Raw genomic sequence first — 12,912 nt, 5'->3', positions numbered from 1 at the left:
ATGAACATTATGAGGTAACAGACTGCAGAGACTGTGCTACAGGTCGATATCAATGCAAACAGGACCAGGATACAGGAAGAAATAACTAACGTACGCTTGTTATTCATCCAGTTTATTTGCAGTGCTGTTAGTAACACAGTCAGGGCCAACCAAGAGCTCGTACGATGTCCAGGCCTGCCTTGGTGCACGCTGTACTTCCTCAGTTTCTCAGTTAGATTGATCCATAGCTCACCCGTCCAAGTGATAGACAGTCAGTGAAGTAAAGGTCAACAAAACTGATTTCCAATGAAAGGTAAAAGCCCGTACGTGTTCATTACTGCAGTGGTGGTATAATTAAGGTGTTCTGGATCCATGTTTTAACTGATATGTGGCTAACCTCTATCACAGTCTTTCCTTTCTTTTTGTGCTTTTAGCGAGTTGAAAATGGAGATATGAACTGGATCGTTCCGGGCAAAGTTCTGGCGTTCAGTAGCCCTCATTCTCGTGGTGAGTCAGAATCTCTAAGCTAAAAGCTAAAAGCATGCCTCCAAACCAACACCAGTGCTCACGTTGCTGGGCTGACAGAAGGCCTGTGCAGCCCCTCAGTGCCTGCACGTCCTGAAGCAGCTGAGAAGAGCTAACCTTACCCTGCTGTCTTCTGACGGCGTGCATTGTTTCCTGCTTAGTGCTGTCGTGTTGTTACGGCTGGATTAGACGAGCCTGAACCCTGCAGTGGCTCGGGGTTTCCCATGATGCACTCATGCTTCTCCATCCCTCAGCTCTTTTTACTTTCTGTGTATTTACACCACTTTGCACGTAGTTATTATTCCCCTCTGGCTCTCGTCCATCTCTTGTCCTGTTGTCCTCCCCCCACCCCGACCACATGAGCCAGATTGCTCCCCCTCCCTCAGCCTGGTTCTTGTTAAAAGGGAGTTTTTCTTTCCCGCTGTCAGCAGGTGCTTGGGGCCGTCCGATCGTTGGGTTTTCTCTGTATTTAACGTCTTTACCTTACAACATAAATCAGCTGACACTACGTCATTGAATCTTATTTTACGTTCGCATTAAAAACAGACGCTCGCTGATTGAAACGTATGACGTAACTCAGCTGTTGTTGACTCTGTCTCCAGGTTATCCCCTCCACACACCCGAGGCATACTTCTCATACTTTTGCCAAAATGACATAACGACCGTGGTTCGTCTGAACAGGACGTTGTATGATGGCAGGCGGTTTGAGGATGCAGGATTTGAGCACCACGACCTCTTCTTCCTTGATGGGACCACGCCCTCTGACCTCATCGTCAGACGCTTTCTGCATGTGTGTGAAAGTACAGACGGGGCAGTGGCGGTGCACTGTAAAGGTAGGACTGCAAGTCTTTATGTTTAATTGATGTCATTTATTTCTTTTATCTTAACTTTGTCTCTTTAAACACTCCATCCATTTACAGCTGGATTAGGCCGCACGGGCACTCTGATTGGCTGCTACCTGATGAAGCACTTCCGGTTTACTGCAGCCGAGGCGATTGCTTGGATCAGAGTCTGCAGACCTGGATCTATCATCGGTCCACAGCAAAACTTCTTAGAAGAGTGAGTTTGTGCCTCAGCTGTGACCGCTCAAACCAAACGGCCCACTTTCCGTGACTCCAAAGGTCTCGGTCGGAGACAATCATTAAGCTGTAGTCCGTTCATGAAAGTACAGGAGTAATGCTGTGCACACAGACACGTCTGCAACACTTCATTAGGATAATGTCACAAAACACAAGCAGACGGCAGCTTCACCTCCAAGGTGCACGGAGAAGACAAAGATCTGACGAGGTGAAGACTCCAGTCACAGAGTATCAGGGAACCATAACGTGTTAGTGGCCTTCATCAGGGTCATTGCGTTTGTGAAGGTGTGATTGGTCCACTTGGATCTTTTTCTGTTTCCAGTCTTTTTTATTTAAACACAAGCTGTTTGACATTTTGCAATGACCCAAAAGGCGTTGGCCACTGAGTACAGCTGTTCTCTAATACTTCGAGTGTCGCTGGAGTCTTCACACAAAGCACAAGTAGATCAGGAAGGGTTTGAGGGGTCACCTTGGCCTTCAACGTCGGCAGATCTCAGTCTCATCGAGCATCTGTGAGATGTGCTGGACAAACAAGGCCCGTCTGTCCTTAGGCTGTGGCATCTATTGCTGTTAGCGCACAGGATGTTTCTCCATGCTGAGGTCATGGTTGGAGCATGCTGGAAATGTTAGAAGAGAAGCAAAAGGTGGAGGTCAGGGTGGGGCATTCCCCAGGGTGCCCATGTGCAGCTGGTGGTGACTGCAGCAGTGGGAAACTGGTGGATGATGAATCGAATCGAATTTAAAAAAGCCTGAAACTGTGATACTGCTGCAGACTGCAGTCACAGTGTGCAGCTGGTTTCTCTCCTCAGCTCTGGACGCACACTTCCTCCTTACGCCACAGTAGCGCTCTGTTGCTAATGGCTACTAGCTTTGTGTGTCTACTTACACGCTAAACCAGGATGTTGAATGTTGTACCTGCTAAACGTGATATCACAGTCAGTTTGTGGCGTGTGTTTGATGTTTGTGTGCAGGAAGCAGCACAGTTTGTGGGTTCAGGGTGACGTGCATCGGTCTAAACAGAAGCTGGTCCAACAGAGACTGAGTCGGCAGCAGCGCTCTGACTCTGTGCAGGGAGGCAAACAGGAGGCAGTGTCCTCGCTGCTTTCCAGCATGGATGACCTGTCAATCAACACCGTGCTCTGCAAGTCATATAGCTTGGATGAGGTCAGCGGTGTGACTTCATAGCACCTTTTCTTAATGGTTACTGCAGAATTCAAACAGGCTACTGAGTTCCGATCACAATGTTGTGTTTTCATGCTGCTAATTGTGTCTGTGCAGAATAACTGCAAAGAAGTCAGTCTGACACAGGGAGACGAACTGAGAGCACTGAAGGGAAAACGCCCACTGAGATCAGCGTCATCCTGCTCAAGGTACCAACATCTGTAATGTAATTAATGATAGATGGTTATTGTGGTCAGTGCAAGAGACACGTAGAGAATTAGCTCAAACGCTGGAAACAAAGTTTCTATTAACAAGGAGAGATAATAGACACCAATATGTTTTTGTGGATGTCAGAAAGTACGTAAGTGACTGTTGTCGAATGCTACAAAGAACGCACGCTTTGTTTGCACGCTGTCTAACAGGCAGACCGGACTGCATGAAATCCTGCTGTGTTCTCATCTGTGCAGCGTGAATGTTGTGTGTAACCTGCTCGAGCTCATGTGTCCTTCTTTGTTCTTCGGTTAAACTGAAACCTAAATGCAACAGGAGAAGTTGTTGTCTTTTGGCGACTTTAGTTATGAGTGAGATTAAGGTTCTGGAGGTTGTCAGAGTATTCCTTCTACTGCCTGACGGTGTCCTCAGCTGGAGCCAGCAGGCCTCCATCTTTACTGTACACCGTGTTGGTGGAGCACCACTTCCCCTCCTGACGCTTTGCCAGAATCGCTCCTCCTACGCCCAAGTTTTTGCTGCAGCCGCGGCCTGAGCTGCGTTTCGATTGGCCTGCCCGCTGCCTCTGCTCTCCATCCTTGGCTGCAGCCAGACACACAATCAGTAGATAATACCTCTGCTCACTACAGTTTTTGTTTGGGTCCCTGAATCCACGGCACAAATATAGCAGATATATAAGAAGCTGCCATAGTTCAAGAAACATCTTATAAAAAGTAAATAGTTACAAATCGGGGATATGAGAGCTGCGGCAAAAAGAAACCAAAGGACGACCACGAACCAAACTCACGACGTGCCTCCGGCTTCTCCTGTAAACTAACATCACCAAACTGCTAACCTGACACAACCAAGAGCTGGGCTTCCACGGAGGTTAAATCAGGTACCTCCCACACGTCGAAGCGTGTTTGTATCTCGTCTCTTGTACAGAGTGTGAGTGCAGATGTTGATTCCTGCAGTGAGCGTAGAAATCAGAAGGATTTTTGGAGAAGTTGTTCGTTGTGCTTGTTTCTGTGAAGGATCAAGTTTTATTTGCTCTTGGATCACACACACACACAAATATGAGGTGTTCTTGTTTTCTGTGTCAGGTTAAACCTGTCCAAGACTTCACACCGCTCCATCCTCCCTCCCCCGAAGCCCTCCAAAGTCCACCTCACCCCTTCTTCTACTAAGACGCTGAGACGAAGTTCCTCTACCACCACTGCTCCGCAGATCAGGAGGTTGGTGTCTGTGCTTTTGTCCTTACTAGAAGCACATTATAATAAAACCAATGTAAAATGTGATGTGCTGATGTCTCCACAGTCCCTTCAGCCTCATGTTGTTCAGCACCAGGCCAGCACTGATTCACTGACTTCACACTTGGGACGTTCTGGTCATGAATCAGCCCAGCTGATGATGGACTCGCTGGAGACTGCATCAGCTCTCTTGCACGTTTAACCCTAGAACACTATCGCTATAAATAGTAACACAATCGCTAATGCCGGGTGATTTTTACCCGATATAATATAACCAATAAAAAGTAATCAAATATATCAAAATATGACAACACATGACAAATTAGAGTGGTCTTCTTTTACTTTCAACTGTGCCATGTCTAACAAAATGAAAGAAAAACCCTCCTAAAACAAAAGAATGACTCTGGAAAGCTGGTCTTTGGTCCACCCATTCCTGGGACATTTGAGACTTCCCTGGTGAAGGCACAGGCTCCTCGACACGCAAACAGCTGCAGGAGAGAGAAATCATGTAAATGTATTTGCTCGGGTGTAAATCACCCAGCGATAGCGTTCTCGGGTTAATAGGCTGTAAATGCTTTTTTAGCCCCAATAACTACTTTTCGTTTCGACAGAGCCAACAGTTTGTCACCACTTTAACTGGTCACGTGGCCCATTCTGTGATAACAGGGCCGACACCATAAATCATCACGTCTCTTGGGTATAGCAGGCAGGTAACTGTGAAAAACTGCGGCTGCATATTGCAGATATAACATCTGCTGGATGCTGAATGCCCCGCTGTCACAATCATTTTGCTGGAAGCAAAGGACACGTGCAGGTGCAAACACCAAACAACGCTTACAGGGGAGGTCGTGGCCCGAGGACTGAGTCAGACCATCGCCAAGAGCAGTCTGGGTGCTTCTGATAAACGGCTGCTGCCATTTGTCCATCCGAAGTTCAGAACCACAGGATGTAGACGGCCTGAAGCAACGTCTTGGTTGCGGAAACACAGACCTTTAGAAGTCGTACCAAAATCCACGCCTTAAACTTTGGCAGATCACATGATGGACCTAGCTTATTTGGCACGTTGTTGTAATGTTGTCTCCTCGTTTTCAGTACTTTAGTAACCAGGTTGGGTCAGAGAACCATAGCAAACCACATCTTTTGTAAGAGATTGGTGCACATTGTTCAAGAATTAACAACTGGACGCAAAATTGTCTTGCAAGACCAAGAGTGACACACTGCTTCTGCTACAGATGTTATTTATATTCTCCCAGATTTCATCGATAAAGTATGACAAACTTATATTTGTTGGTCTGTTAATGTTCTAATGATGCAGAGCGAGGGACACAAAGCCACGACGTGCTTATAATGCACTGTGAAAGCCTGTGAGCACACATGCTGGCAATGAAAGAGGAAATCAGTAAAATGAAGACAGAGATTCTGATGTTTCACGTCAGACTGAACACGGCACGCACACTTTATTTCACAGGTCATTCACATTCATGCACTGGATTTGTCAACAGGACTTTATCATACATAAAGCAAACTCACTATGTTCAGCTTTGCACTATTTCTTTCTTGCAGTAAAATTCTTAACATGCAAATGATGTTCAGCTTTGAGCGTGTTGTTGCTGTCATGCTTTCCTGTATCTGACTGTGTGACAGCAGCTCAGATGTGCTGTCTGATTGGTAGTTTACTCCAAAGGAGGGAAACCAGCTAATGCTAGTGTGAAGTGCTAAAATCAACAATAAAGTCCAAGTAATGACGAGATAATGACTCATGCTTCTCTTTGTTATCATCACACTGTCATTGTGTCATAACCTTCACTGAAAGTCACCTGACACTGCTGTGGGACGCTGTGGGACGCTGTGGGATGCTGTGGGATGCTGTGGGATGCTGTGGGACGCTGTGGGATGCTGTGGGATGCTGTGGGACGCTGTGGGATACTGTGGGACGCTGTGGGACGCTGTGGGACGCTGTGGGATACTGTGGGACGCTGTGGGATGCTGTGGGACGCTGTGGGATACTGTGGGACGCTGTGGGATGCTGTGGGACGCTGTGGGACGCTGTGGGATGCTGAGACTGTGGATTCCATGTGCTTGGTATCATTTGGGGAATTTAATGACCAAAACATCAGAAATAACTGAGGCGACTCTATAAGGGAATCCCCTCTGTTGACACTGTACTGAGTCAAAAGTATAAGGAACTGAGCTACATGGATTACCTGCACATACACTGACCTACGTATATGAAACAGTACTGTACCATATATGTATAACAGGGCCTCTTAAACTAAAATCCTGGCTGTATCCTTACTGTAGTTAAGTTAAATACGTCCTCTATAGTCTCCAAATCATTGTCTGGTTGGGACACTTATATTTGTTGGTCTGTTAATGTTCTAATGATGCAGAGCAGGGGACACACATATATATATATATATATATACACACATATATATATTTATATATATGTGTGTATATATATGAGTATATATGAGTATGCATTTGAAGTACACTTCAAATTGGGACAGCCGTCGTCGCGTGGCGGTGACGTAATCGCACTTAAAATGTGTACTTCAAGCGTGCAGACCCTGAATTGGGACACAGCCTCAGTGTTTCAGTCATAAAAACACTTCCTGTCTCCGCGGGGGCCCATCACGTATAGGTGTAACGGAGAAACAGCCAATCAAATCGCAGCTTTTCAGGCATTGGAAAAAAAAAGATTGTTTTTTACACTGAACTGTCTGAGCGCGGGTTCGAGTCCTGGTTGGGACAAAGGTTGTGTTACATTATCAAAAGTTAAACACCATTTTCAATCTACTTATTGTGGATAACATTTATTTTTTAATTTTTAGTTCATTATCATTTTATTTATATTATATAGTGTTATGGCCTGTGGAGCAATTTTTCTGCACCTATACTGTCACAAAGTGCATAACTCAGACTAAACTGTATCATCACAGTCTTGAGATGATACATAGCAGACATATAGTCTACAATTATGGAGACATCCAACTTTTAATACAAAGACTAAAGCTAAAACTATAATACAGATACATTCTGATGACATAGAACATGAAGCTTATACATAATTTCAATAAGGCATGTCTGTGATAAATCATCTGTCTGCTTCCTGGTGGCTGTTAGTTTATGTCTATTCATTTTCCAGCACAAACTCAGTACTGACATCGTTGCTTTATTCCAGTCATGCTCTTGCCAGCCTCCACTCTGCATGCTTTAAATCGGTTGCTCTTCTGCATTTCAGATCTGCAGCCATGCAGCCCGCCTCCTCTCCTTTCTCCTCCTCACCGTGGTCACTCAGAGCCCTGTCCCAGCCTCCATCTTCATCTTCATTACTATCAGCATGTTGACTCTGGGGTGGTGGTTGTGCAACATCCTGTCACTGCTGGGATTCTTTCTGCTATGATGGCTCATAACTGCCAAACAGTTACATTTATTTCTGTATCTCAATAAATCATGTTGAGTTTTTCCACGTGATCTCTCCTTATTGAATTACTTTTGTAGATAAGCTTCAAGCTAGCAAGCAACAATACCTACATCAAATATATTATCACCAGAAGTGAGAAACTGTCTGCAGCTCCAGCTGTGCTGCATGTATTAAAGATAACGTCAGACATTGTGTGGGGGTCATGTCTGACACAGGCTGTACAGTCACACAGATAAAAGACAGCAGTCATGTTTCTAATAATATAAATGAAAACAGAAAGATTATGAAGATAAAAGCTGTGAGACTGCTCTAGGATGACTTGTTATCATTACATGAAGTGATTTAGAAATAATATGTAAGCTTTCAGGGCAGCGCTCACAACTTATTTAAACTGATTACCTGATGGGGAGCACACACAGATATAGAAACATATAGGTGAACTCTAAGAAGAAAACTGTGTTGATATTTTTGCAGAAAACTATTTATTTACACTTTTATATTTACAATCAGTTTATATTTATAGAAACAAAAGAAACATTCACAACTAGAACAAAACTGTCTTATATACAAAATCAACTGTTTCTCCCTTATTTACTGTTTTCTTCCACCATACAGCCAGCATACAACCATGCTATTAGAGGAACATCACTGGAACGTGGCCAGAACACACAAAAACAAGAACAAGACAATATATAAAAGTTCAAGTTCAGGCTCAGCTTTGCAGAGAAAACAATTGTACTCCAGTTCTGAAACCTTTCATTTGAAAACCTGTTTGCTCCTGAAGATCCTCTGGGTGTGGACCCTGCTGCTGCTGCCACAGTGACTAGTGATGCAGAGACAGAGGCATATGAGACAGAAACAGACTTAGCCATTATCACGTCTGACATGTAGTAATAACGCAGTACTTACAGCTCTGCATGTGTACTTTTACAGGTGAGATGCTCGGCATTGTGTCCTCCAGGTTTTCATCCTCATCCATCCCTGTGATGGAGGCAACAATTAGACAAATATGTACTGAATTTATATTTCATGTCAACAATGTTATTAAAATATTATTAAAACAACTTACCAAGAGGTTGTTTAGTTGGGGCGTTTGTAGTAGCAGGCGCAGACTGCTACTTCTTCCGCAGGCACTGCTGCAGCTCATGCAGCCGTGTTCCTTGACTGCAGCTCTTCCTCATGATAAGGTCTGCATAGCCGTCACCTCTGCCGTCCCAAATCTCCTTCCAGGTGCTCTTGGCTCGTGAGCCAAAGCCAACCAGCTGATCATCCTCAGAGGCTTCTGCAGCAACACTTACTCTGCTGGTCTCGTAGCTCAGAAGAGTTTTTATCTCTGCAAAGCTGAGGGCTTACTGTACAAATGAATGCAAGCTCTCCTTGCCATGCCCTTCTTCCACAGAGGTCCCTGCAGCCTCTTGCTTCTGGAGATCTTTGATCAGGTACATGGTGTCCCCGACATCATTCTCCAGAAGCCACCGGAAAGATTTCCCTTTATATTTTCCAAACTGCAGGATGTACTCTCCCTGCACTTCCTTCATGTCAGAGGCATCCCCTCCTCTCTGATAGATGACAGTCAGAGCATCGTCCTCCCTCACAGGTGCAGACTTGTCCTGAAGCTTGGGGTCATTTTTAATCCTTCGAGCTTCTTTTGACGAGTCCTGGAGAAGGTATCCAAGTGGCCCCTTGTGGAATGCCACAGATTTTCCCTGGATATGGCGCAACTTTCTTCTGCATCTTGACATGCAGTGAAAAAATAAACAATTATATTAAACAAAATTGATTCCAAACACAAACAAAGACATTCCAGGTTATAATCTTGCTGCTGGGTTTAGACAGCAGGATGCAGGAGAACAATAACGAGACACAATTTGAAAGAACATTGACAACATTTGTGATAAAAGTGTTTTTTACTCCAGGTATAACAAACTGTTCTGTCTGTAAATAAAAACCTTTCATGGTTGAATGATTATTGGCATATCTGCAAAATTTGTGGTAACTGCTTAGTAGTCATGGCACATAAGAATTGCTGGTAGATTCCCGCGCGGGAGCCTGGGATTGTTTAGCTAAACGGCCTAAACCATTTCTCTATGGTAGTGCTAAACTACGGTGGCCCCTAGAGACAAAGCACGTACAAACTCAAAAACACATGCAAATTCAAAAACACAACGGAAGTGCTCCAGGACGCTAGGGGCAGTGTTGAGCTCTATTTGCAAAATAAACGGCAAGTTTGTCTGTATGGGATGGTCTAGTCTCCGTCGCGCTTCCCAGGTTGCCTAGCAACCATGATACTAACCGCTGGAAACGTGTCATACAACTTTGTTTGACAGAAATGAAGGAGAACATATTTTGTTCATTTGTTTGTTTGTTTCTACAAGAGCTTTGTGTGATTTGATAAGTATCTGAGGCTGAGACCACAGGACAGTAAAACATGATTTTTGGGCTTCATTTCTGTACTGAACAGTTATTTAAGATTAGTTAGTAAATAAGAATTAGCTAATGTTGTTCATGAGACTAAAGTCATATCACTTTGGTAATGTAAATATAATATGGCCAATATTATAGTTATTATATTAATCATTATTAGCTATTACTGCTATTACAGTGAACATGAACTCTGTGTCAAATACTGAGCTTCAGTACAGATTCAAGTTGCAGTTATTTACATGTCTTATCACCTTAAATCTTCACTCAAAGACAAGTATCTTTGACAGTGCACATATAGGTGTATCATATATAAGAGACAAATGTTGTTCCTTCAGTATGTTGGCATTACTAAATTTGGCTCAATGCTTACATACATGTGTAAAAAGCAAATGTACAAGCTGTGATAACTGTGTCTGATAGAATGAAGAGTAGACTGATATATGAAATATTCCTTTATTGGGTGAGAAAATCAGACCATGTCATAACTGCTTTAAGTCACACAGAATAGATATCAGAGCCTTAAACAGGCTGACGTCTGCTAAATGGGTCAAACTGGGCAGAAAGTCTACAAACACATAACATCCTTATAGAATATGATGTAACACTATAGATCAACTTAGCTCAGAATATATAAAGCATATAAACAGTTACAGCAATATGATGCAACAAACACAGCAGCTACTGATCCAAAATACTCAAAGCTTCATAGAACTGAAACCAACATTTATTTTTAGCTCCATCCTGCTGCTGATACAGACTTTAGGTTTCTGAATATTAAACTTGTTGCTGCCTTTCATAGTGTGTAACTTGAAGGCCCTGAGTACTTTCTCCCACACTGGAAACACTGGGATGATCACATTATTTGAACATTACCTAATAAGACTGATTCAGCACAGACAGTTATGTTAAACTTTCCTAGCAGTCCTTCACAAACAGGGAACAGTCTGTCTATTCTCTCCATCTGTCAGCTGCTGCTGGCTCTTCCTCCTCCTCTTCCTCACACACTGCTGAGTTTGTCCTGGTGGATCATCAGGGCTGCAAAGCCTCACAGATGATGTGCAGCAGTGGGTCCCTCAGTCTGTCCTCACTCTGGACACTTGCAGTCGTCACACATGGAAATCAAATGTGTGATAAGCTGCAGGATTCAAACACAAGTGTAACTTATAAACACATGTTCATACTTTTATTCCACAATCAGAGAGAAAGAAACAGAGAGAGAGTGCAGGACAGACAGACAGGTGAAAGTCTCAGGTGTACACACTGCTACACAACAGCACCAGAGAAGCAGGATTTAGTGTTTGTGTTATTACGAGTGTAAACAAGAAGAGTTCCAGATGGTGCAGTGGACACATGTGTGACTGCTGTGATTAAAGCATCTTTCTTTCAGCTTAACGAGTGAACCGTCAGCTCGTTCAAACACACGTTAAAGTGCGTTTGGCTCGACACCACCGAACAGAGGCAGCAATATAACACAGCTCACATTAACAGTGCAGTGAATCCTGCTTGTGCCGTGATGTTCAGGACTGCAAACCGAGCAGCATCACTGACTTTCAGCTTGTGTTTGTGGATATATGACTGACTTTAATTATCCACAAAATCATCACAATCTCTGTCAGATTAAGGTCGACTATATATATATTTTTAAAGTAAAGGCTTTAAAACCAAGTTAATTCTGAAAGTACAAACATCGCTAATGTCAACTTTCCCGACATGTGGCCAACAATAATGGTTTCATGTTCTTCATTAAAAAAATATTTGCGCATTAATAAGTGACATAATATTCAGTACTTACTTCTGAAAGTTTACTCTTCCTCCGCTCCGCTTCCACTGTTTTTTTTTCGGCAAAATTATCCACACCACCACCGCACTATGAAGTCTGGGATATGTTGGGCCATGAAGGCTACACCGACCCATCCTTAAAATTCAGGGAAATTAAGGACTCATTTCAGGGCCGCATTTCGGGCAGCCTTTGAATTCGGAAAGCCTTCTCTTGTGGCTGTGAGGTAATCGGCCTTAAAATGCGGCCTTTAAGGCTGCAAACCCCAAATCCGGTCATTGGTACTTCCTGGCTTGTGTAGTTACTAGGTAACAAAAGCTCAACACTGCCCCTAGCGTCCTGGAGCACTTCCGTTGTGTTTTGGATTTTGCAAGTGTTTTGGAGTTTGTACGTGTTTTTTAGTTTGCAAGTGTTTTTTAGTTTGCAAGTGTTTTGGAGTTTGTACGTGCTTTGTCTCTAGGGGCCACCGTACTAAACCACTACGGGTGTAATATACCTTTGGCCACTACGGTCTTCCGGCGCTGTTGCGAGTTTGAGATGCGGCGGCACTTTTAAAAAATCTCCTCTTTTACGTTTCGGGAGAGAAAATAAGTAACTCAACGCTCGCAACACATCCCAACCTCCTCATTCATTGATCAAAGGTAAGAAACGTCGTTTGAAATAAGAGTAAACCAACAGAATACATTTACAGGTGTATATTACAGGTAATAGGTGTGTTGCGATTGCATTTACGAAGCATCCATCGGTCAGTGGTTACACTGAAATCATGCAGTTTGTGCTTTGACCTCCAGAGGGCGACAAATCAGCACAGACAGAGAGCTCCATTCAAACTTTGCTGCCATCAGGAATAATTCTTCAAATATAATCATCAGTGTTTGAGCAGTTCTGATATCAGGGACAATCTAGACATGTGTGACAATACTGAACGTGTCACATGACACACCTTAAACATCATGTGATCCACTCTCAGTCTGCACTTTCATTCATGACTTCAACAGGTTGAAATGAGCTTTGAACAAACATCAGTTCAGTGGTGAAACATTCAAACGCAGCAGGAAGAAGAACAACAAAGTGATGACAGAT

At 43.6% G+C, this 12,912-nt stretch overlaps 1 protein-coding gene and 1 pseudogene across 2 annotated transcripts in view; one reads left to right on the top strand and one right to left on the bottom strand.

Moving 5' to 3' along the window:
* Window positions 1-4,317, top strand: part of LOC146614287 (dual specificity protein phosphatase CDC14AB-like) — a 14,416-nt gene extending 10,099 nt beyond the window's left edge. Inside the window, exons 7-14 of one of the 2 annotated variants that reach the window (XM_085377914.1) lie at window positions 1-14; window positions 414-486; window positions 1,107-1,337; window positions 1,425-1,563; window positions 2,555-2,747; window positions 2,862-2,953; window positions 4,055-4,186; window positions 4,269-4,317. The exon at window positions 1-14 is cut by the window's left edge and continues 49 nt beyond it. In XM_085377914.1, the coding sequence (XP_085234040.1) occupies window positions 1-14; window positions 414-486; window positions 1,107-1,337; window positions 1,425-1,563; window positions 2,555-2,747; window positions 2,862-2,953; window positions 4,055-4,186; window positions 4,269-4,317 (923 nt within the window). Of the gene's footprint in view, window positions 15-413; window positions 499-1,103; window positions 1,338-1,424; window positions 1,564-2,554; window positions 2,748-2,861; window positions 2,954-4,054; window positions 4,187-4,268 lie in introns of both variants that reach the window. The other variant, XM_085377913.1, reaches the window with a different exon arrangement.
* Window positions 4,318-5,979: 1,662 nt separating this feature from the next.
* On the bottom strand, window positions 5,980-9,362 carry LOC146614286 (uncharacterized; annotated as a pseudogene).
* Between the last annotated feature and the right edge of the window lie 3,550 nt (window positions 9,363-12,912).

Source organism: Diplotaxodon limnothrissa, linkage group LG18 (genome assembly GCF_057381915.1).
Source record: "Diplotaxodon limnothrissa isolate DT_005_m linkage group LG18, D_limnothrissa_male_GT1.1, whole genome shotgun sequence".
Taxonomy (NCBI): domain Eukaryota; kingdom Metazoa; phylum Chordata; class Actinopteri; order Cichliformes; family Cichlidae; genus Diplotaxodon; species Diplotaxodon limnothrissa.
The sequence above is the reverse complement of the archived record's forward strand: the minus strand, read 5'-3'. Positions and strand labels throughout refer to the sequence as shown.